Source organism: Acipenser ruthenus, chromosome 39 (assembly GCF_902713425.1).
Source record: "Acipenser ruthenus chromosome 39, fAciRut3.2 maternal haplotype, whole genome shotgun sequence".
Taxonomy (NCBI): domain Eukaryota; kingdom Metazoa; phylum Chordata; class Actinopteri; order Acipenseriformes; family Acipenseridae; genus Acipenser; species Acipenser ruthenus.
In genome coordinates, this window is record NC_081227.1 from 3,867,836 (window position 1) to 3,891,925 (window position 24,090).

At 41.5% G+C, this 24,090-nt stretch overlaps 2 protein-coding genes across 5 annotated transcripts in view; both read right to left on the minus strand.

Annotated features, from left to right (window-relative positions):
- The window catches only part of LOC117966667 (endothelial cell-selective adhesion molecule-like), a 28,664-nt gene extending 17,186 nt beyond the window's left edge, over window positions 1-11,478 (minus strand). Inside the window, exon 1 of one of the 2 annotated variants that reach the window (XM_059009554.1) lies at window positions 10,850-11,478. Coding sequence is in view for 1 of the 2 variants with exons in the window: in XM_034913206.2 (XP_034769097.2) it covers window positions 10,850-10,916 (67 nt within the window). In the remaining variant the exon portion in view is untranslated. The remainder of the gene's footprint in view (window positions 1-10,849) is intronic. The other variant, XM_034913206.2, reaches the window with a different exon arrangement.
- Window positions 11,479-16,462: 4,984 nt separating this feature from the next.
- LOC117397105 (myb/SANT-like DNA-binding domain-containing protein 2) lies at window positions 16,463-22,819 on the minus strand. Of its 3 annotated transcripts, none has more exons than XM_033995655.3 (4): window positions 22,239-22,819; window positions 21,353-21,599; window positions 21,079-21,142; window positions 16,463-20,723 (listed from the first exon to the last, which is right to left on the minus strand). In XM_033995655.3, exons 1-4 carry the CDS (start codon window positions 22,677-22,679, stop codon window positions 19,862-19,864), a joined length of 1,614 nt encoding a protein of 537 aa, XP_033851546.3. In that variant the 5' UTR covers window positions 22,680-22,819; the 3' UTR covers window positions 16,463-19,861. The 3 variants fall into 3 exon arrangements, with proteins under 3 accessions (XP_033851546.3, XP_058865649.1, XP_058865648.1); XM_059009666.1 differs by lacking the exon at window positions 22,239-22,819 and adding an exon at window positions 22,060-22,197; XM_059009665.1 differs by lacking the exon at window positions 22,239-22,819 and adding an exon at window positions 21,806-22,025.
- Window positions 22,820-24,090: the final 1,271 nt, after the last annotated feature.

Consider the following 24,090-nt stretch of genomic DNA (forward strand, 5'->3'; position numbering starts at 1 on the left):
CATGTCTGCAGGGGTGGACCAACACAGCTTAGTGTTCAATAAAAATCACCCTGTGACTGCTATTTCAAGCCATTAAAACCTAGAAGAGATTCACTACCACAGAATAAGGCACCTTATAAAAAACGGCCATCTGTTTTAAGCACTGAAGTATTGTACTTGCTGACCAATTAATTTGTGTTTCCAAATCTTTGCTGAGAACACATGCGCTCTTATCTGAAGCTCCAACGTTATGTTAAGCCTTCAAGCTCTTGTTTTGGCTGCCTAAGAAGAGTCGAAGGGGGCTTTGTTAATGACTGCATCCTTATTCCTCACCGAAAGATATGATCTGTCAGTCAGTGCCTCCCCTGCATCACTGGTTCAGTCACTCTCTCAATTGCTTGACTGGAAGCAGATCTCTAACTCTACCCTGCGGTTGTGTTGGTTTATACTGATGAGCATCCCCATTGCCACCAGGCAGCAAGCAATGGGACAGGAGCTGCCATCTCTGGTCCCAAGATGACTCTGACTTAAACATGAATCTTTAGGCTGTCAATCAAAAGGCATGCAGTATCGCAAAGAGCTTTGACTCCCTCGACAGCCACATAACTGCAGTTCACCTACCTGTGACGGAATATGAATAGGTTTATAAATGATTCATTACCGTACCGTAAATTATTCCAACACAGGTAGCCAGGGAATGCAAAATCTACGAGTTTAGCATAAGGTTAAAAGTCGGTAGCTTTTGGAACAAGGATTATAAAAGGGAAATATTTGAAAGGTGAACGGAATCAAATTCTTGTTCCTATCTCAAATGCATTATCGTGTAGAAAGGATAAATAATTATTTCCAGTGAAAAAAAAAATCTGAAAGTGTACAGGGATGGAAATAAAACTCCTATAACATTGCAGTTCCACTCATTCCAGGTTTTAAATACGAGCTTGATCAGCCACAGTGTGTAGGTAACAAGCTCAGGTGTGTCTTATTAAACTCATAGTAAAACCAGGAACAGATCAAACCGCTATGAAGCGGGAGTCTTATTTCCATCCCTGGTGCCGCTGTGATGAACTGGGAGTCACTATGGGAAGCAGAAACTGTTTATCTCATACTACATAAAAAGTCATAGTATGCCCTGCAATAAAAATAATAACTCACTCCTGGAAAACATTCTGGGTGTGCCATTGCCCTACACTGTACAAGGGTAATAAATACTGACAGAACTGTGCTCAGCAGTTGTAAACAGGCGTTATCAAACACTGTGAGTCTCAACTCTCTTCGCAGTTCAGTCTCTCTGAAGCTTGCTGCTCCTCTCCGCTCTACTCATCCCAGAGATTAAGGGGCATGAGTTCATTTGTGCTGAATCCTGCAATTCCACTAGAATCCCTGTCCTAATCCTCACAGGCTCAATGACCGACCCCACCACACTGCAGCTCCCCCACCATCTCCAGACACCCCCATTGCTCTCACCACTGGAATCTCAGCCCTGACCCACACTGCTCCGGTGAGAGCTGCCACTGTACTTTTCTGGTTTTTTTTTTAGGAGAATTAATGCTGGTTGTAGAGCAGGTGACACTGGCTTGGAAAATAAATGTCAATTTATCTATCTATTTTTTTTTTCAACAATGTCGTCAGCCCTGACAAACACACCCTCCCAATCTGAAAGCTGCGCCCTTACTCCGAGCTACATGTATTCTGCTGACATGCAAATATGTTTTGCCTTTAGTCAAATAATGTGTGGTTTCAAACCTCTGGCAGGGAAGGAAAGACTAGAAACCAAAGTGAAGATGTTGCCATGGTTACAGTCTTGGCGATGCCAGATGTTTATATAACACAGGTCCCTTAATTCTCGTTTAAGAAAAATCGATATTTTAGCGGAACCTTCAGATTTAGGACCACACCGCAGGCTCCGAGTGTGTGAAGCCCTGTTTAAGTGAGAGAGAAAGGAAGCCGGGTGGGGGTTCTTTCTGGTTCCTGTCCCGTTAAGCCACTCTCCAGCCCCCCAGTTTTAAGTCTCTAATCTGGGAAGCCGAGCAGCTGCTTGCTGTGTGGGTCTCTCCCCAGGTGCCGGCTCTGATCTGCCATGTAGGCTCGAATTAGCCTCAACTGACCAGCCTTTTAGTTTAACATGCCAGGTCATCTCCTGTACTCTGCATGCTGCCTTCGTGACAGTGCCTTGTGGGCAGGGAACCGGATTTGCTGGGGTTAACCCCTTCTCCCCCACGCCCAACTGAACACTGCAAGCACGGTCAAACAAGTACCCATGCGTAATACTAAGCCAGTGGCTTACTTCAGAACGGAACCCGGGAACTCCATGCAGGTGCTTGTGTTAAAAAAGTCCAGACAGTGAACTCGGTCCCCCTTTCCAGTCTATAACTCCGGAATGAAACTAAGGCAAATCAACAGCCCTTGAACTGCTAAAACAGGGAAGTAGATGCTTCCCGCCGATAACACTTAGCATTAAACTTAGCCTTTGGGCACTGATGAAGGGGAAGATTAATTAATCAGTCCCATTAGCACTAACAGACGCTAACGAGCAGTAAAATAAAAAAGGCCAGCAGCTCTTAAAAGCAATCCATGGTGATCAATGCCTTTTAGAGCCATTTTCACACCTATTAAACAGTCCCTGATTAAAGCTAGTGGACATATATTTGTACCAGAGACAGTCTGCTCCTTGACTAATGGAAACTACACCTATGATAAAAGCTTTGCAAAGTGCAGTAAAGGATGGGAAATGCACAGTGCAAGCATGGTAAAGCACGGGTAATCATTTTAACACCCAATGGCTAATCAGGGAGTATAAGGCATAAAAATGAATAGCATTAGGTTAAAAAGATGTAACTGCTAATTTACAATGGTAACCTGTAAGTAAAGTCAGGACAAAAATAAAGAGATGCGACTTGCAAAGCAAGTTTGCACAGGAGGGTCAGTGAACCTGGGTTTTTTTTTTCACTTGTTTTTCTGAAATTTTTGTGACATGTCCACCTTACCCAGAGTCCCTAAAAGTGCTGACAAGTCTTCCGACCCTCAGAAATGACCTCCGAGGTTCTGCTGACAGGTAGACCTGTCCCTTGTGATTTGATGTCTATTGTTGTTGATGACACGTATGCTCCAAATCTGTGTGTGCATGTATTTTTTTTGAAGCAGTAAGGGAAAGGTGGGCAGCAATCCTGTAGGCAAGGCAGAGGAGAGCTCCAGGGTAGAGTCACAACCTTTTTGCAAGGCGTTCAACCGAGCGCGAACAAAAAAGCACAGACCCACAGAAGCATGTCGCTGATTCAACTTTCCTGAAAATGATTCCAGGGTGCTGTTCCCCCCCAGCAATGCCTCCACGGACTTGCCTATTTAACATCAACGGTATTCATACAGTTCATAACTCATCACAGAATCCATTTGCCACAATGTATCACCTCGCTGCGGCTTTACAGCCCTTAGAAAAGTTACCACTGTGAAATCCTAGCAACGTGTAACAAAGCAGAATGAAAGTATTGGCAAGCATTGGAAAGCACAGAGAGTTATGGTAAAGCAGATGAGAGCTCTGGCAAAGGCATAGCACAACCAAGGAAAAAGCATGAATGACCAAGCAGACTAAATGTGCTAAACATTTCTAGACAAGGGACTGTCTCTGCTCTTTAGGGGCAGTGGTGGGTGTATACAGAGGCGCTGTCACTGTAAGAAGTCTTGTGCATCTTTTATTGTTCAAGCCAGCTGCTCACACTCTTTGCCTTTCGAACTGCAGCCTGCTTCCGACACAAACAGTCACTAATAAAAACCATGGCTCTGGGTCCCACATCAGGCACAGAGCTCTAATTCCATAACCTCCTGGCTTTAATCCCAAGTCTACGCCCTGGCACTGACAAGCAGGCTGTAAGACGCGGCAGTATTAAGGGCTGGAGAGATTTCTCAACCTCAACTGGCCGTACAGGATTAGTGTTGATTTCCTCAATAGACTAACGCCGCTATTAACCTGCCTGCCGGGGGCCCAAGCAGACATGAGATAGCCTATATCCATGCTGACATAACAGCTCTCCCTCCCTCTACCTCTTCCTCTCCCTCTCTCGGTCTCTCTGTCCCTGTTAAAAAAAAAAAGAGTTCTAGTTTCCCGTATAGGAGCCAAAAGCAGCCCAAGACCCCATCTTTGTTTAATATTCTGACTAATTTGGGGTACACGCAAAATGTAATTGTCTTGTAGGAGATTGTTAATAATGAGCATCCACACAAAGTGCTTGACCAGCAGCCATTCACACAAGCCCCCCCCCCCATAAAAAAATGATGGTCAAAGAAAATATAAACCAGCAATTGTTTACTGGTATTTTTGAATCTAGAACAAAAGCAACCATTATACATGTTTACCAAGATCATTTTGCATGGTATTTTTACACTTTTCCCATGCATTTATCATCATTTACCCTGGTTTGCTGTGCTTTACCATGCTGTATTACACTTTGCTGTGCTTTTACTATGGGAAACTTTTATAAGGAAAATCATAAGTGGCACCTGAATTGTTTCCAACCAATTTGGATATCCTAACTGTAATCAATTTTAGTTAGTATTTTAAGTGTAGCTGGGTTACTTAATTCAAATCCAATGTGTCACTTGTTTGCAATTTTTCCGTGGTTTATATCTTTGAATTCAGAAGCACACACCATTAAAAAGATTAGCATGTGCTACCTCCCGGAGCAGTTATTAAGGTAATTAGGTGACTGTGCCAGACAGTTAGTTGGACAGTATCAGATTTCAGAAATTGAAGGCTTGTGCCAGCTTTTTAAAACATTATTGTTTCAGCTTTCAAAATATTTGTGTAAGAGCTGGTAATTGCATGCTGAAAAAAAAACCAAAAAAACATTTGATCATAGGTGATGAAAATCTCTGATGCTCAGACTTAAGACTGAAGCCACTATCAAAGAGTATCAAAGTATGGTGGCAGGCAATTGAGGATAGTCTTTGAGTATTGAAAGACTCCAATCCTGTCTATCAATCCATGCATGTTTACATTATTAACTATTGCAAGCATGAACAAGTTTTGTTTGTTTCAATTTTTCATGCATTTAAATGCGGACCGACAATTACTGTGAACTCACTGTACAATCTCTCACTCTGGTCTCTTATTCATTTCTTCCTGAGTGAACATACACCATACATTATTATATATTACATCCCAGATGTAGGCAATAACCTTCACAAGGATGTTAGCTGTCAATGCGTGACAGAACAACTACAGCATCGTTTACAAAGTCTTCACTTTGTGATCTTTCTCTCAAGTGGCAGTAGAAAAAGCAACCGCGAACGTGCAAGCTGACATTACAAAAAAACAACGCAGAAAAAAAAAAAACTTGTCAGGACAGCTCAAAGCTGCTTACAGTGAACAAGTCTACCATTCTCAGCTCAAACGTATACTGACACAAACATACACCTCAGAGAAAAATAACAATTGGATTCCGAGTCTGACAGAACCCAAATGCCATTTTCTACACGTCGTATGTGAAAAGATTTATTAACAGACTTATTAACTCACAGCAATCACACAGAGAAACCAAAACACACAGATCACATACAAGCTAACAAAAACAGCTACATGCACGCACACACACACACACACACACACACACAGTACACACTGCCCTGTTTGATAGCATTTCCTTTTTAAGTGATAGAGACGGAGGAGATGTTTGTCTTTAAGAGAGCCAGTCCCTATGCCAGAGTCCTTGTTGGGAAAGTCGCCCACTGCTTTTCTCACGACCCCAGGGCAGCAGGGAGACTGGCTCTCCCGGGACAGCGAGAGAGAGCCATTAAAGAGGGGCAGGGAAGTGACGCCTGCAAAGGAGCTGCCTGTGGGACGTCCTGCTGGAGACAAGGCATGGTATAGGAAAGGGGGGAAGGAGGGGGTATTATTTAATACTATTATTTTTAATATTACTACTACTGTGGGACCACGTGAATGTGGAGAGAAACTAGGTGGGGTCTTATCACCATATCCCCAGTTATGAAGCGGTGTTGACAGTTCAGTTGCAAGCTGCTTCTCTCTTTCTTCTGGGCTATGTGGCACTGGTAAGATGACCAGACTGTTTTTGAGTTGTAAGTGACCAGTCTCAGCGTACTCCCTTTATTTTTCTGCTACGTCTGATGGCAGTTGTTTAACTTAGCTGCTCTTGAGGGAAATCCCTATCTCGTAAATAGCTGTTAAAAATTAACCAAGGGTGAACTTCAAGGAGAGTGACAGTTTGAACACAAGAATACTGGAGAGTAACATGATGGCTTGACAAAAGGGTATGGAATGCAGTGTTTCATTACTGCATTACTGTAATGGATTCAATGAATCAAGTTTTTCTCTGCAAGCCTTTTTACACAATGGAAAAAAAGCATGTGCCCCTACCTGTCTTATAAAACAAAATAATGTGTGTAAATAATGTGGCTAAACGCTTAGCTACTCAACAGCAGAGCCCGGCAGTATGAATCTTATAGAAACCCAGAGCAGTTAGGTCCTCATCTCCTCCCTTATTGACTGTAAAACATCACTACCATGATAATAAAGTACAGCTTGTTGAAAATAACTTGAAAGAGGTGTCCAAGCCATTAACACATACTCATGTGGGTGGGGCTACTAAAGCAGCACTGAATAGCTACAGTAAAGCACCTTCAGATTTCATTTCATTTTAAATGAAAAAGGTTTCCTGTCTCTGTGCTGGTCCCACTCACACTTTCCACCCAGGCTGTGTTTTATTGTTGACTGAAACTCAGATAAACCGACTCTCACTGCAATCACCAACATGCCAGATACAGGACAGTGTTATCAGGAGTTCAACAGACTTCCGTAGTTTCATTACAGCAAGCCAGTAAACCTTCTGGTAAGGTCTTTGTTCCAACCATATTCTCAATTGTGTAATAGAAAATACCAAACCATGGGAATAAGACTCATATTGCATCACTCATTCCAATGTTTTACTATGAGCTTCATTAGCTCTGGTGTATCGGTAACAAGCTCAGGTGTCTTAGTAAACTCAGAGTAAAACCAGGAATGGATCAAACTGCTATGCAATGGGAGGCTTATTTCCATCCCTGAAACCCCCATCCACATAAAGCAGCTTTACCTTTTAAACCAGGTGTATGATGACCCTTTAGGACCAGAGTTGCCTGTGCCTAAGATTGACAGCTTTTCCACCTATAACAAGCTAGGATCACCCCTGCAGCTCTGTGTGAAGGAATGCTGCAAATCTGTCTTCCTGGTATATTTCTGCTTCCTTCAAATGACACAATACCCAAGACCATTCTCTGCTGGCTTCCTTCCTGAGCTTGGCAGGACCACGAAAGGGACACACCTGGGCTTGCCTTCTATTGTTGAGCTCAGTTTGAAGAGAGAAGCAGCTGTGAGAGGTGGAACCCAAGACTGCCCTTCGCGTAACCTTTCCCAAAAAAAGACTTACGAGCGCGGTTTTGCACATCAGTGCTCATCCGGTTCCCAGCAGCTGGTTTGATCACCAGCCGGGTCTGAAAAGATCCCAGTGATTCAACATCAACAGCACGGTAACACATCCTATCATGGCAGTCACATGGTTTCAATGCTTATTGATCGTACACTATTTAGATAGTGTAAATAGGGTATTAGTCCAATCAAACAATGGTTAGAACAAGGTTGTGGACTGCAATGTATTGGAAGAGCTGCACATGAGTATCCCTGTTCTAGATCAATATAAACACATTAGGGAACTTAGCAGGGTTCTTGAAATTCATGGATCTGTCCATTCGGGTAACTTCTCCCTGCTTGAATGGGGGAACCCACATGGTCCCAAAATGCTGGCAGTGCTGGGAAAAAAAAAGCTGGAATGAAGGCTACTTAAATAGTTATTTCTGTTGGTAGCCTAATAATTATTGCGTAGATTTGTGTTTAACTGCTGAGGCGTCAGAAAAACAAGTAGTGAGTCCTAATGTGGAATACAGTAATCAGGGTGAGTTATGGGAGTAAGAATTCACCTCTGAGAGTCAATCTGAGGCACTAGCACTCAATAATGCTGCTCAAGGTTTAAAGTAGATTCTGTATCGGCTCTTAACATGTTTTGTGTTTCTAATTCCACCATGCATCTTCTACAGAACATATATTTTAACACTGAAACTCAAAGATATGAAGAGTTGGATGGGATGTACACATCAGTTTCAGCACTGGTCAGTTGCGATGACAGAATACCCACAGGGCGGAATAGGATACATGACTGCAGTGATCAGGCTGGGATTTTATTAAACTTTATCATCCAGTGTTCAGTCTCAGTGCCTCTGCAAACTGCTGATCTTGGCATCACATGAAGAGAATGCATTGCAGTAACTAGCTGATGCTGTTACAGTAATCCAGGGTGGACTTCAATAAACACACAGAGCATGACATTTTGATTGCACTAATAGGTCTGATGTGGATTCACTAAAGAGATGGGTGTTGTATAGGGAGAACAGCAAGGGATTGGATTACAATGCAAGGCTGATTGAATTATCCAGGGATTACATGAAGCCCTTTTCAATCTTTGTTGAAATGTTCACTGCATATTTAAAGCTATAGGGATTTTCGCTATATGTATTTTCATGCAGTGGATTGCTGCAAGGCATTGGAATTTTAAATAAAGAAATCTGTAGTTGTGCAGTGCTTGAGTGCTAGTCTGATGACAGGTATAACTCATGAGTTATTGATTTTCCTTTTGTTATTATGCTGAAGCAAATAACAGGCTGCAATACATTTAAAAAACACATAGAGGGCAAGCAATGAACAATCCAAGCCATTGGGTAGCAAGCTGGACTGACTAACACAGCTCTATTGCACAACATAACAGAACTAGCACACGGTCTCTGAAAGACAATGATTGGACGAGGACAGTAATGAACTGGTTCCTCATCCCTCCTGTCGCTCCAGGGCAGCCTGAGGCAACATGGGTGAGCTCAGACTGCTGGTGCTGTCTCTTCACTCTGAGCAGACATAATGGACTTCTCTCTTCAGTGTTGGTAACCTTGCACCAACACCTTTGAAAGAAACTCAAGGTGTTTTTGAATATGGTTCTCCTGAATTCACCTGGTCTCTATGGTAGAAGGACTTCCCCAGCCACGCATGTCTTCATTGATTTGCTTGGTTTTTTTTTTGTTTAATCTTCCCTCCGAACAGGATTAAATATGACCTGTTGGCTTGCTTTACCTTTTCAAGCCTGAACAATGAGGATTGTTTGTGGCTTCCTGGATTATTGTGGGTATTTGTGTAGAAACATGACCCTCGGAATTGGAGGCAGCGCACTGGCCATTTCCAGCCTTTGGTATTAAAATAAAACCTCGATGTGACACACATACGTGCCAGACATGATCATTTGTACCATCCGAGCTACATTAAAATAATAGTTTACTGAGGAGCACACTTCATTTTAAAATGACCTTCAGCTACAGTGTGTTTGTCATAGACAGTACACCTTGTTATGTTGTGATTAGTATACCCTTTTTGAAAACAGGGTTCCCGTGGGCGTTCCATCTAGAACACTGGGACCCAATTAGGCATTCCAAACACGAAGAATCTAATGGTCTAATGAAGCACTCCTGAGCTGTGTTCCTACCAGGTCGCTGATTGTTCAATAGAGTCATCCTGAACTTGGTTTGATAAAGGTCCTGCTTTGGAAAGGACTGTGAGCCAAAAGAGATCGCTCTTCCTCCAAGCTACTTTGACATTATATTGAACTCACTTTTGTAGAAACAGCATCGAATAGAAATCTCAAAGGTAAACAACAAAGGTTGATAAATTAAGATTTGTCTCCAGGTAAGCTCTATACCATCTTAAATATATTGTGATTACAGAGCACCCTGCTTTACCAATTTAACATGAACACTCAATCTCCCCTTAAAGTTTGAGTGATTACCACTTACATACACTTACACTGCAGCTTTATACGGCACAGCAGCATTGTTTTTGTGACAGAATACTAATACACTCCTAACCACACCTAGACCCGCACAGGTATTTAAAAAAAAAAAAAAAACACAAAACAAAGTGTTAAAGCAAAACACACAATAAAGACAAACCCTATTTTTAAACGAATGACGTTGCGTCACGGAGCTGGTCACAATGCAAGGTGTTTGCACGGTTACACTATAACCCCGGTGTTAAGTAGTATTTACGTATAAACTGAGTGTATTGAATGAACTTTATTATTATGTATTTCTTAGCAGACGCCCTTATCCAGGGCTACTTACAATTGTTACAAGATATCACATTATGTTTACATACAATTACCCATTTATACAGTTGGGTTTTTAATGGAGCAATCTAGGTAAAGTATCTTGTTCAAGGGTACAGGCGCAGTGTCCCCCCCACCTGGGATTGAACCCACAACCCTCCGGTCAAGAGTCCAAAGCCCTAACCACTATTGCTGTCCATAATATATGTTATGCATACAATGTAGAGAACACGGTAACTCGAGAGCAAAGGACAGCTCGGTGCTGGAAATATTATATTTAAAAGCGACTTCATTCTTGAAAAATAGTAATTCACAGAATATCCACAAAAAAAACAAAAAACAAAAAAAAAACAGGTGCAATTCACTTAATGGCAAAGAGGTTTATCTTTCTATACTTCTCAACTTTACCATTACCTGGAACAAAACGCGTAATCCATTATCTGCAGGCGGTCACTTTGGGTGTTCAGGGACATTTTTAGCAGTAATAAAGGGCTGATTGTTTTAGGCTATAGCAGTAGCTCATTATACCTTGATTGAAACAAATCATTGTGGGTTACGATGACTAGCACCGGAATGAACAATTAACAAAGTTGATAACTACGAGCACGACCACTACCACTGTAGTAATAATAATAATAATAATAATAATAATAATAATAATAATAATAATAATAATAAAGGCTTACCAAATATTGCACAGAGCAACGTTAGCGGGATCAAAGTGGCAAGTTTCTCAGATGTCACCGGCTCCATAGTCCACTCAGTGTTAAACTGTGTGTTGGTTTGACAAACCACACTGCCCGCAACTGCATCAGAAATACAATCGCTCAAGTCAAGTGCTTTCCGTTCCTTCCTCGCAAATGTCCTTTGGGGTTGAGAAGTACCAGTATAGTCGCTGAACTCGCCTGCTGGACAATATATTGGAACACAACCCAGCCCAGCCGCACGGCACGGCACGGGAGATACTTAGGGACCGTGCGAAGTGGAGCACTGAGCTCCAGTTCTTTAGCCGCTGTTTTGTTTTTGACTTTTGCAGAGCGCTGCCGGTTCTATATCCTGCTATAATGCTGTCAGACAGCAGACACCGAACGACCATCTGATCTTCCTCCTGGAGCTTCAGAACCGCTCTCTCCCTCCTTCCCATTCACTTCTCACCGAGCCTGGATTCTGACCGGCCGGGACTGAGCTCGCTGTCATTCACACCGTACCTACATCACAGGTTGTCTCCATGGCAATGCCTTGTCAATCCCAGTGCACCTGTTCGCAAGCGCCGCCTCTGTCCTTCATGGACACGCCTCCCCAACTCTTTTCGTTGTTGTTCTTGTAATGATTTTCCTACAGGTGCACTGCACTGTGGCACTTTTTTTTTTCCTGCGTGTCAACAGTGCGCAAAAAGCAAGCTCTTGTTTCTACATGGTCTTTTTTTTAGTGTGGATGTTTGTTGGTTTATATGGGAGCTTAGTAAACACTTTTGAACGCGTTGTTGCATTGATCGGATCGTTTCTCAATACGGTTTCATAATGCTGGTGTGGGGACGAAACGGATAGTTGCAGATGTTTATTCTAGGTGTGCCCTACAACCTCCCCACTGAGTATTAATCTACGAGTTTTATAATTTGCGAGATTGACAAAGGGAAGCAGTACGTTATCATTTCAACAACCATACATTTCAACCTATATAACTAGACTTTTGCTGCACTAAATACCAACCACGTATTACATGTGCTGCTTAGATCACAGTTCGCGCTCCCGTTATATCCTTATCGACATACCACACTGTGGTTCAGTTGTAATCAGAGACTAAATTGCGTGAACAAAAACACTGAACAACAAAGTAAAAGTCAAGTGGCAGCACTGATTTCAATTGCACGTTATAAACTAAAGGTCGGGATGACTTACAGGGCTGAACACCGAGGACGGCGCACCTCGCTCTTCTGAGTCTCAATTACTCTATGGACACTAGTTCAGTGTGGTTCCATTGAAGCGCACATAAGTACAGCACGATCATAACATGCAAGCGTGTACACGTGCGTATCTGTAATGAAGTAAAATAAAAATAACACCGGGGGTTGGTGGGGGGAGCACACACTTCATCTGATAATATTATGGAATGTTAGAAACGGATTGTTCAAATAAAAGCCCGTATGTTGAGTTAAAAAAAAGAGAACTAAAAAGCAAACTACCTCAACTAACATTAATAATAATAATAATAATAATAATAATAATAATACCCTTTTTTTTTTTACATAGATACTGCAGACAGTAGGCCTATGCTGCGTTAGGGCCAGGTTAAAGTACTTTATTACTCGATACCTCTTATACACTCTGCAGATGCTAACAGGACTTTGAATGTTAGTACGGTGCGATCTCGCTTCAAAACCACCTCACAATTTAAGCGCTTTTTCACTGTCATGAGTTGCTCCTGGTGACGTCACTCTAAAGCCGCCTTCAATATCAAAGCCACTACTTTCAGCAGCAAGGCTACATTAGCAAGGTTAGTGAGTTGACTGCGCGATTTCACTGTATCTCATATGCTCATGAGTGAATTTAATTACAGAGGAGTCGCGGAGTTCAAAATGTAGGGTTTCTGTTCTCGTTGACAATTTTCAATATGTTGATTTGTTTGAGCGGTTCCTAACAAGCAAATGAAGCTAAAAAACAAGAAAAAAAAAACTGTTTACTTTGGGTGCCCTTTGTGAACGCAACCATCAGAGCTGTCTATCTTTAGCTGTTGCTTTTTAAGTTTATCGCGTGATGTTAATGATTAATCATTCATAAGTCATATAACCCGCACTGAGTCCCCCTATACTCCAGGAATGTCCTTAACTATGAAGCTGTAGCAGTTGACCCCTGACCTGATCTAAAAACATGTCATCATCTATTACACCTGCAACGGAAATGCTCTCCCAGATTGGAGTTGCCTATCCCTGAAGTAGAAACCGTTCCATTAACAGTTAATTGCACAGCTCATTTTAAACATTAACATACAGAGGTCCAAGCAGAGGCTAGCTATATTCCTGCACAGAAACGAATATGTGTTGCAGCAGATCTGTCCCAAGCAAGTGTGTAATGTGGTCAGTGATAAGGGAGTGAATACATCACCAGGGAAAAAGCACCAACGGGATTAATACAAGCTAAAGAGCATTGAGAACCACTGCAATACTTTCAAAATCATCAAACAAAATAAATGTCTTTCCCAATGTCTGGTTTGTTAGCCAGTGTTTAGTGGAAGGTGTCATTGCAACTTGTCCTGCATTTTAAAAGTCATCTGGGATTGCCATAGTATTGGGGACTGGGCAGCCATGGATAATGTGATATTACTGTCTGCGCAGCTTGATTAGCCACAGCGTGTAGGTAACAAGCTCAGGTGTGTCTTACTAAACTCATAGTAAAAGCAGTTATAACCAAGCAGGCTGGCTTCTTCAAAGTCCTTGGAGTGATGTCTGTCTGTCTGTCTGTCTGGAGGATCAGGAAGCTGCTCATGCTGACAGGCTAGCCCATGGAAGGTGAATTCATCTTTCTGTCTGTTTCTGGGGTCGGGGTATGTTGCCATAGAAACCAGGCTGAAGCTAATGCAGCAAGACTGTTCAATTATTAGAGGTGGATGAGCTCGCTTCTCTGATTTAATCGGAGTCTCTAATCCGCATTTCTGAATTTTAACTCAAGCCATGGGAGAGCGATGGGGGTGGGGGGGGGGGTTGAGATGAAGCAGAGGAAGCTGGAGAGCAATAAGAACAAAGGAAGGAAGGAACAACAGGGAAGGAAACAAGACAGGAAATACAGACATCACAATGGTGAAGTTTGAATTTCAGATTATTATTTTTTGTGTATAAACGGCGCTGAATTTACTTGGAGTCTTGTAACCGACACCCTTGTAAAAGGTTGTCATGTAGTGAGAAAAAAAAGATGAGAGGACATAAAAATAAAAGACGCCTGCCCAGCTCTATATCTGATATAAAGTCCAATAAAATACTCTTGGTTTCTAGTGTCTCTTATTTTCAAAATACAGGTGTATTTTTACAGCAACAGCGCTGGAGCCTTTGCGTGTGAGCGTGTAGCCCTTTATTTCAAACAATCATCTCACAAAGTAAAAGTATAAGCGGAGAACAACCTCAACTACACAACTAAACACCGAGTGCTATACAAGAGCCTTTTTCCCTGCCGTGCATTCTTTTGTCAAAATACGAGAGGGGCATGGCTGCCCTGTCCATCAGAGGCCGTGTTGTACAACATGGACATCAAGGGGCATCTGGAGAGAGTGCTGCCCTTCGTTTGATCTGTACTATTTTTACTGGGTCTGGTACAAACAAACGGAAAGTAAATAATTAAGATGAAAACACTTGCATTATTCATGCCCCCCCCCCCCTCCTTTCTTTAAACGATCTTGGTTTATACTCCCCTGTAAACATAGCTGACTTTTGGAGCTGGATTCAGTACTGAATTTAGGTCATGACTGTGGAAAAGCAGCACTGAAAAAACCACTTCAGTGTGGAAGTTGTGCATTGGTGTGATGGTGCGTGTGAAATTTGAACTAGCTGAGATACTGTCGCTGTGACTTGCACTGGCCGGACTGGGTAAGAAAGAATTCAACATACAGTGATTTGCGAACATTGGCCAGAACAACTGTTTAAATATTGTATTTGATCTGTATTTCACTACAACAAAATAATTCATTGTAAGATCAAATAATTGGCAAGAGGATCCCCTTTGAAAACCCATTGTTTGATAAGATGATCCATATATGATTCTAAATTGAATGCAAACATTTCAAAGAAATTCACAAAAACTGCAAAACCAATGCACTATGAATGCAAAACCAAAAGCCAAATATATGTGCTTAACTGTTCAATGGTATTCTGAACTTTATATTATAAAGTTAATGATGCAGAACAGCTATTTTAATGATTTGTGTTTTCAAAGAAACATACAGCCCTGTTAACTGCATCGCCGGTTTGCCTAACAGTTTTATCAAAATACACAGATATCATAGGAAATGTGTTTCTTAACTGCATGCATTTTGCATGAATATTGAAGGAATTGGCATGCATGTTACACTGAAGACCCCCTTTAATGAGCCTTTACAAGATGACAAGGTTAGAGATTAGAAAACCTTCCGAGGACCGTCTCTCAGGGATGTTCTGGTTTCACTAGCTTAGCCTCCTTATATAATACTAACTGTTAGTCACTAATGCTGTCATTATATGCAACTGATTCAAACATGTGCTTCATTTAAAAAAAAAAAAAAAAAAAGCACCTTATTACAGATTCTTTGATTCCAGTTTGCTAGCGCAGTCCAGAATACTCGGTATGATGGTTTGCACATTCTGTCCTGTAATGCGTCAATGTTCCTTATATAAACCAAAACCGACCAGCATTACATTGGATTACGTTAAGTCTCGGAATAATCAGTCTTTATAATATAAACGTGGTTTTAAAAAAAACAGCTTTCTGGAGCAGTTTCTCCAAATCAAGCCGATCACATCACCTTAGCGCTATGTGGTGGAAGGAAGAAATAAACTGGCCATGTGCACGACAATTTAACAACGCAAGAATGCTTTCCTCATACAGATACATGCGGTTCACTTGCCACGGATACAGTATACAAAGCATTGCTAAAGTCTGTCAACAGTCAGAAGATGGACAGACCCAGTGGATACCTGGACGAAATCTGCACCCTTTCTGAAAATAAAAAATGTTATGCCTTAATCAAGCATACATCCTTACACATTCACAGCACATGTTCACCATACAGTACAAGCTTTACTCCTGCATTTAAACACACAGAGGTGGCTGACAGAAAGCAAACACACTGCAGCCTGGTTTATTAAACGAAGGAGCAGCGCCCCCTGCTGCCAAAACATGCAATAGGGACATGAGCAATACACTTTGAAAGAGCAATGTACTGGGCGTGCATTGCATAGGGACATTTAAAATCAGACTTATAAAGACTGGTGTTAAAAATTAAAGAAACACGTCCCGTCACAGATTGGGATGCGTTTCCATAATTTAAAAAGTATGTTATGGGTGGGATGAATTTTGTTGAAAATATAACCTATAGTTACCCACTCTTAAGGATAACCTTAGGCAGACCCATTATAAAATAATGCAGTGAAATCTGAAGAAGCATGAACATAACTTACTACGCTAGACCTAAATGCAACTTGTTTGACTTGGTTAACAAAGTTGGGAGATGAAAGCAACCAAATGTTCCAGGAGCCTGTGCATCAAGACCAGCAAAACATATCATTAGTTTACAGAAAGGCACTTAGAAAACCACTGTTGAAATATGAAAAGGTGCTGTTTCAGTGTTTAAATTCGTATATATATTTAATAATAAACAACTCAAGCTTGTTTAACATTTGAATGAAAAAAAAGAGTACATTATAAAATGTAGTTGACCATGAAAAAAAATTCAAATAAACAAAAATGTGTTTGCTTTACAAATGAGGTAACTGAACAACGTTCAGGAATAGATAACAGACATAGTATCACTTCCTATTACATTTTGATTAATGGTAGTACACAGTAGTTCCCGTTCGTAACGTCACACTTTGTGACCCGCTGCAGATCCTACGTTTCTTATGTTTAGATGCTGTGCAAATTGTTTATTATTATTATTATTTATTTACTTGTAGGGTGATGGCACATTTGAAAAATTTGACAACATTGAGAGGGAAGTGGAGTATAAATATATTGAAAAAAAATAAAATAAATAAAAGTACATTGAGTAGCCTGTCCTTAACAAGAGGTATGGTATGTCCTTAAAAGAAAAAAAAATATCCTCTTTTAAGTACAGTAAATCTAGCTTCTACCAGCCACAAATACTTCAGGGATGGCAATAAGACTCCTATTGCACAGCAGCTTGTTTGCTTGTGTACTGCTTTCCACAGTGTATGGATAACAATCTTAGGTGTGTCTTAAACATAGTAAAACCAGGAACGGATCAAACTGCTATGCAATGGGAGTCTTATATCCATCCCTGTCCCTTTTGTGATTTTAATCCTGGTTTCATTGTACTGGCACACAATATCCATCTTCCATTTGTTAAGTAAAAATCCCATTAGAATTAAAAGTAAGCACATTAAAGGGAAGTCAATTTAGCCATAAATTAAATTGTATGTAAAAACAAAAAAAAAAGTGGCACAGCTAGTACAAAACGCAAATAAAAGGCATGGAAACCATTTAAAAAATGAAATATTTAAACTGACCTCACATGCTCAAAAATAAAAATATGGCTTTCATGGGACCGGCGCATTGCATTACAGCACTGACATCATTACTGCATTTTGCATCAATCAACAGTTCTCAATCAAACAGATAAGGGAACTGGAGAGATTATTAAAATTGGCAACATAATTAAAATAATTCAAATGACTTCTATTACATATCTAAGGTATATCTGATGAAAATAAGTGCCTGTTTGTTCCATCAACATAATCGTAGGTTTACTAATAAAGACAATTAAATATGAAGAGCACAAGTGTTTTATCTCCCCCACCCCGATATCTATAAACTTAGGGCTGCAAAAACTAGTGTTACAATATCATGTGTGAAAGCAGGTGAGAAACCAGGAGTCTGTGAAGCCTGTTTCAAAGGCCCCCACTGGTACCAGCAGATTATCAGACAATCAAGGTGTTCTCTGGTACTCATGTGTACAAGTGAGGGCATTTCCATGACGGCTGTACCGGTAGTGCAGATTACATCATACCTGTACTGACGTGTGCTGAACAACATGGGACTGAAAACAAATAAAAAATGTTTATTACAAGACTCATGGAGACTCATTTCCTCTTGGGAACAAAACGGTGCCACCTCGTGTATATATATATATATATATATATATATATATATATATATATATATATACCACTATGGAACTAGTGTATGCAAGGTGCATTTATTTAACACAGTCGCATTAACATAAAAAAAGCAATCAGCCTTGGACAGAAGTACATGGTCAACCTGAACCCTTTAATATTTGATTCACGGAACCTGTTCAATTTGCACATCAAAGTTCAAGCTTTTAGGAAGCTGAAGTCATTTAAATAAAAGGACATGGCATTAGAAAGTAGAGCAAACCCACTTTCTTAAATAGCAGTGGGTGAAAGGGGCAGATTGCCTCCAGCCTGTCAAATGTACAGTAGGGCTGCTGCGATTATATGGAAAATTGATTTTTCGATTCCATTCCTCATTATATACATCGATATAAATACTGGATAATCGATTCAATAATTTAATTTTTGTGGCGCTCATAGTTAAGAACATTGTTTGAGTTGATCAATGAAACTGCACCGAACGCACTGCCTTGCTATTTACAGTATTTCTGTCAACAACAAGCAGTGGGCGTGTTCGTCTTCTCCTGCTCGTGTTCACTAGCATCTGATTTGCTGGTCCCATCCTACCAGCGAATCAGATTTGAAAATGCTTTGTAAGTACGCCCCTCTGTGTATTCACTGTATAAACATACAAAACCAAAAAGTGCGCCACCTTGTATCCAGAGCAGGACAACAGGCTTGTACTCATGGCAAACAGCCTGTAAATAAATTGTGCACTTTGAAGAAAACTGACTGTATATAGTTTGCGCTTCTTTGGAATTTCAAAATGAACTGTTAAAAATAAATAAATAAAGGATCAGTGATGTTAAACGCAATTTTGGAGTAAGGATCAGCTAGCGGGTATGCATGTTGTGGAAGTAAATCAATGTATTATTATTGTTATTATTATTATTTTAGGCAGGGATTTCTGCATTGTGTTTAACAGATAGTGAAGGTTAGGTGGTAAAGTATTAACAAGATGCAACGCATGATGATTTTCATAAACTCGTGTCTAGTTTATATAGCTTACATTCCAAAGTACTGTGATCTGTTTGCAATAAATATTTTAGTAACACCCCTGTAATGTTAAACTTGCTTTAGACTTGTTGAGAATGTTGTGTGTTTTTTTCTTCTGACACTACCAAGGTGTAATTACCACTTGCATTCAATTGTTGTGCTCAAGATTTTACAGCAATGATATTAAAATAATAACGTCACGGGAAGAGGAATGCACTGAAAATGTATGTATGGTATAATCATCGATATTTACTTGAACAATTAGATTTTGTGTGCCCGATTAATCGATTGCTATTTTGAGGCTTAACCCACAGCCCTAATGTACAGTCAACAACACCTGTCACTGCAATACCGTCAATGTAAAACATACAAAAAGGTGTAGTTGTGGGATTATGGAAAAAGAAAATGAAAAAAATACTGTGTTTACAACATAAAAAACAAGACAGATGTTATTACAGTAATCCCACCCCCATTACGAAATGTCTGGAATGTTCACAATTCAATACCTTTTCTCCCCCTCCGTTTACATTATTTAAAACAATTAAATAAACCATCTCGCTCCTCGCTGGCCCTCTGGTTGAAGTTTAACTTCCAAAGACAGAAAAGGGCGGTACAAAGTGATTCAAGGCAGGTTTAAGATTGGCCGAGTGCAGCCTGCAGTCAGGGAAGTCCTCTTTGATTACTCCTCTTCATTCAACTCTGCCCCCCCCCTGTTAGAAACAGCTGCAACACAAAGACGCTGCCTCCCTGATAGCCTTTCTGAAATCATTGCAGCTGCAAAGGCAGTAGCTAAAAGACATCCTGCATAATTGTTTAAGTAGCATCAGGTCCGTCATTTTTACATCCTTAAGCTGCTGACAAAGTGCTCCTATTTGTTAAACTTTAAGGAATATCCGATTGCTATTTCCAAGGACTCAACCAAGGAGCCTGCGGAGAGAAAGTCCAACTCCACCTCGATGAATTTAATATACATGGCTCGTGGAGGGGAGGCCCCTTCTCCGGACTGCGCGCTGCAGTTCTCTGCAATGAACTTGGTGACTGCGGAGGACTCCCCCGTGCCAAAGTACTTGCCTCCGCTCTGAAAGTGCTGGAACAAGCACTGCTGCAGTGTCCTGTCCTCCGCTATGCCCAGGTAGCAGTAGGTCACTTTGGGGGAGGACTCCTCCCCATGTTCTCGTGATTCAGATTTCACAAGGGGCTTGGCGGATTCTCCTGTCACTTGCGAAGAAGTCTTGTCACCAGAATCTGAAGCAGAAGAGGCAGGCGCCTCCTCAAAACCGATGGCATACAGGCCATGCGTTTTGGGGATGCCCCCAGGCAGGAGGTACTGCGCTCCATTGCTGCCCCCAGACGCCCGGGACTGGGCAATGGGGATCCAGTCCACCTCCATGTGCAGCTCCAAGCAACGGGCCTCACTGATGGTGATGTCCAAGAATTTGTAGTAGACGTTCTTCCAGTTCATTTTCTGCACCTTGGTCATGATGACACGGCCTTCTGTCTTCTCCGGGTTGAAGTACTCTCGCAGGCGCTTGCCCAGGGGCACCTGCGAGCTGATCTCGGCGTAATGGTAGCGGATCTCCTCCCGCCAGCGCGTGTTGTAGCCCACACCGAAGATGGCTAGCTTGTTGGAGAGGTGCAGCCGCGAGAAGTCTGTCCAGGTCTGGAAGTGTTCCCATTTGAGCTGCACGGAATCCAAGATGCGCATCACGTTCTGCATCACCCCGTGTCTCCTGGGAACAGAAAGAGAACTGGTTAGGGGCAATAAATAGCTGTTTGTGGAACTAGTTTTACTCAGAGCCAGACAGAGGACATCAAAAGTAAAGTCAGTCCAAAGTAACTTGATCAAAATTGCAGAAAAAAAACACATTGGCCAGTGCACTTTAAAATTGGGAATTGAACAATACTAATGGATTCTGTATATTATCAATATATATTTAAATATGTTGTGTAAAACTGATCAGGTGAATGACACTGGGTCTAATGAAATAAACACAGATCAATGGCTTTAGAAACTGACCAACTGTCGCCATGTGCATAATACATGCAGCTGCTCAATGAGGAAAATGTTCCCTTCACAATACTCACTGTTTTTCTTCAGAGGATTCTTGCCTTCGCTGCAGCACTCTCTTTTTTGCAAAACTCACTTCCTCTGGAGAGCAAAAAAAAAAAAAAAAACAGTAACTGGTGAGACAAAACCCAAGAAGCCTTCTCAAACCAGAGACAAACATCACTCAAGCGTAGATATCCCATCCCCTGAATGATCTCACTCCAGCCCACTGGCTGCAGCAGTATTAAATGGCAATGCATTCCACTTGCTTTTTATGGAACCCCCACAGTCTTCTCCCACTCCCCTCCTCACCAGCCTCTGTGTCCTGGTAGGAGGGCAGCTCCTGGTTGCCCCAGTCCTCCTGAGAGTAGTCCCCCATGGTGCTCCCGTCCGACTCCATCTCCTGGTACAGGCCACTGCTGTTGATGAGGACGGGCTGGCAGGACTGAGAGTCCCAGCCCCCCTGTCCAAACACCTTCTCCAGCTGCTCGATGGAGTAGCTGCTCTTCCTCTTGCCGACACCGTGCTCCTTCACTCGGCTGTAACACCGCCGCAGGGTCTGGGGGGCAGAGGCAGGGAAATTACAAGAATGAGATACTAGAATAGAATAATAATAATCAGCAACAGTTTGTTTTCAAAAATCACTATGCAGAATTGAACTAAGACAACTAGGAAAGCAAGTCTTCAGTAATTGTTTGTTTTCTCTTGGCAATTCCAAAATGCTGGGAAGCTAATGATGATGATAAGAAGAATTAATAAGCCTACCTTTTTTTTTGCCATGTTTGATTTAAGTATGTAATAAAAAAAAAAAAAAAAAAAAAAATGTTATGCTGGATTTTCAGCACAGCTTTGTCCAAACAACACAAATTAAAATTTCTAATTTAATTATTTGTTTACTTGATGGTTAATCTACCAGCCAACATAATACACAAGTCAAAACAAAAGTATTAACAGGGCCCTCCAATTAAACTACAATTATAATTTAAGGGCGACTGAAACCAATAAAATGTGATATATACCACAACAAAAAAGTAAACTGGAGGGCTTTCTCAAATCACTACGGATACACAAGAGCTTCTACTGTCTGAATGAATTAACAAGAGGTGTGTCACTGAATGTAAACCGATACGCACGGATCTCAGGGGGTTACAAAGAAGTGTTCACCTGAATATATGACAGTGCTTACTCTTGTATTTACCTTTATTCTTTCTCTGCACTGGGAAGGGGTCCTTTCATAGCCGAGTTCTGCAAGCGCCCGGGACACCCGCTCGTACATGGCTGGCCCCGGCGCCTTGCCTGAAAACACAGTCCCGGCTCCTTCCAGCTGCTGCATCCGCGCCTCCGCCAGCCGCTCGTTGCCCCACACGGCAATCAGGGCGTTCGTTTCGGAAGGGGTCCAAGACATGCCCCGGCAGGCGGGAAAGCTATTGGAGGCAGAGGCCGATCCACCCCGGCCTGCACTTGCCGAGCCCGGGGTTCCGATATTGAGCGGGGAGAATCTGTTAGGGGTCGATGGGTTGGAATGGTACGGGTTACAGTCGCTCAAATCGCCCGATTCCGGAGAGGGAGCCTCGGTTTTGGGAATCTTTAACGGCGTAGATATTTTGGTCGAATGATCTTCGTTACTGGGCGCCGCCATCTTGATTCTGTTGCTAGGGGGAGAGGGAGGGGAGTGACGTCAAGGGTGCGAGAAACGGTGCATGGTGGGATACTGAGTGGCAACAGGTTGCCCCTCATACGACTCAATTGTGATTTCACAGACATGTCGAGAACGCTCAAAGTATGCCGATAGTGGGTAGGCAAATTGTTTTATTGACAACAGCAAAACACATTTTAACAGGTGTTTAACAACTGAAGCAATGACAAAACAACACAGTACATGCACACGAGAATACAAAGGGCTGCTACTCAGTTCTAGAGTTAAAAATCCTGCATCTTGGTATCTTCTTCTTCTTCTTCTTCTTCTTCTTCTTCTTCTTCTTCTTCTTCTTCTTCTTCTGTATTGCATTAATTTGCGTTGCATTTAAGTAATTGTTTGCAATTGTCTAATGCATTTCTTAATAGAACTGTACCCACCAAACCACGGATTTTTAAATTATAATATTCATATTATTTATTTTGTTCTTTGGAAACAGTTTCACATACCATATAGTGTTCAAAGCCTAACTGGAGTCATTTTTCAAGTTCTGTTTTAATTACTGTCTGCTCCCTTTATACTCTCTCTCCGATGTAAAAATGATGTGCTGTTCCAACATAGTAGGGCCAGCAGAGGGCGGTATATACAATTGTTTTTGGAGCTTCTATACCTCCTGGGGATGTTTTGCATGCCGTAGGAAATGCTTGTCAAGTGACTTTCCTCTCCATCTTGTTAAAAACATACAAGACGACAACCGTTATAAATATGTGCTGATCGTGCAGATCCCCGCAGTGCATATCAATCAGGCATGGACGTTTTAGCTGTGTAGCCTGGAAAACAGAAAAGAGCACAATAAGCCTAAATGCAAACTCCTTCCCTGTTTTATTCTCATGATCTCCAGCTGCAAACCTGACCTTGATGTTGTGCAGCTTGTGCATCAGCACCCTGCCTTGCCCCATCATCGTTTTGATCGATATCAGGGCACTTCATGATCAAGTAGGATGAAGATAGGCTGAAGATGAAAGATACCCTAGTTTGAATGAATTTGAAGTGGTAGTCTTGGTGAAAAAAAAGTAGTACAGCACCATCTGCCGCACCACTAGTGAGTTTTCAAAAATACTGCATAACAGGGAGGAAAGAAAATTGCTTATTTAAAACAAATGTACTGTATATTAAAAAATAAAACGCAGCAAAAAATAAACCTCTGTTTCGTTCTAACACAATACATTTTGGCACTTTTATTCGTGTAAAATTAACCATTGAATCGAACCAAGGAGACTTATGACTGATCATGGTTTTAGAAGCTCCTGATGATTTAGTTTGCTGAACCAGGGTTACTTATCATCATAGTATAAGCTGACACCTGCAGTTATCTTACCACTTTCCAGCTACCCCAATGCAGAATTTCTCTCTT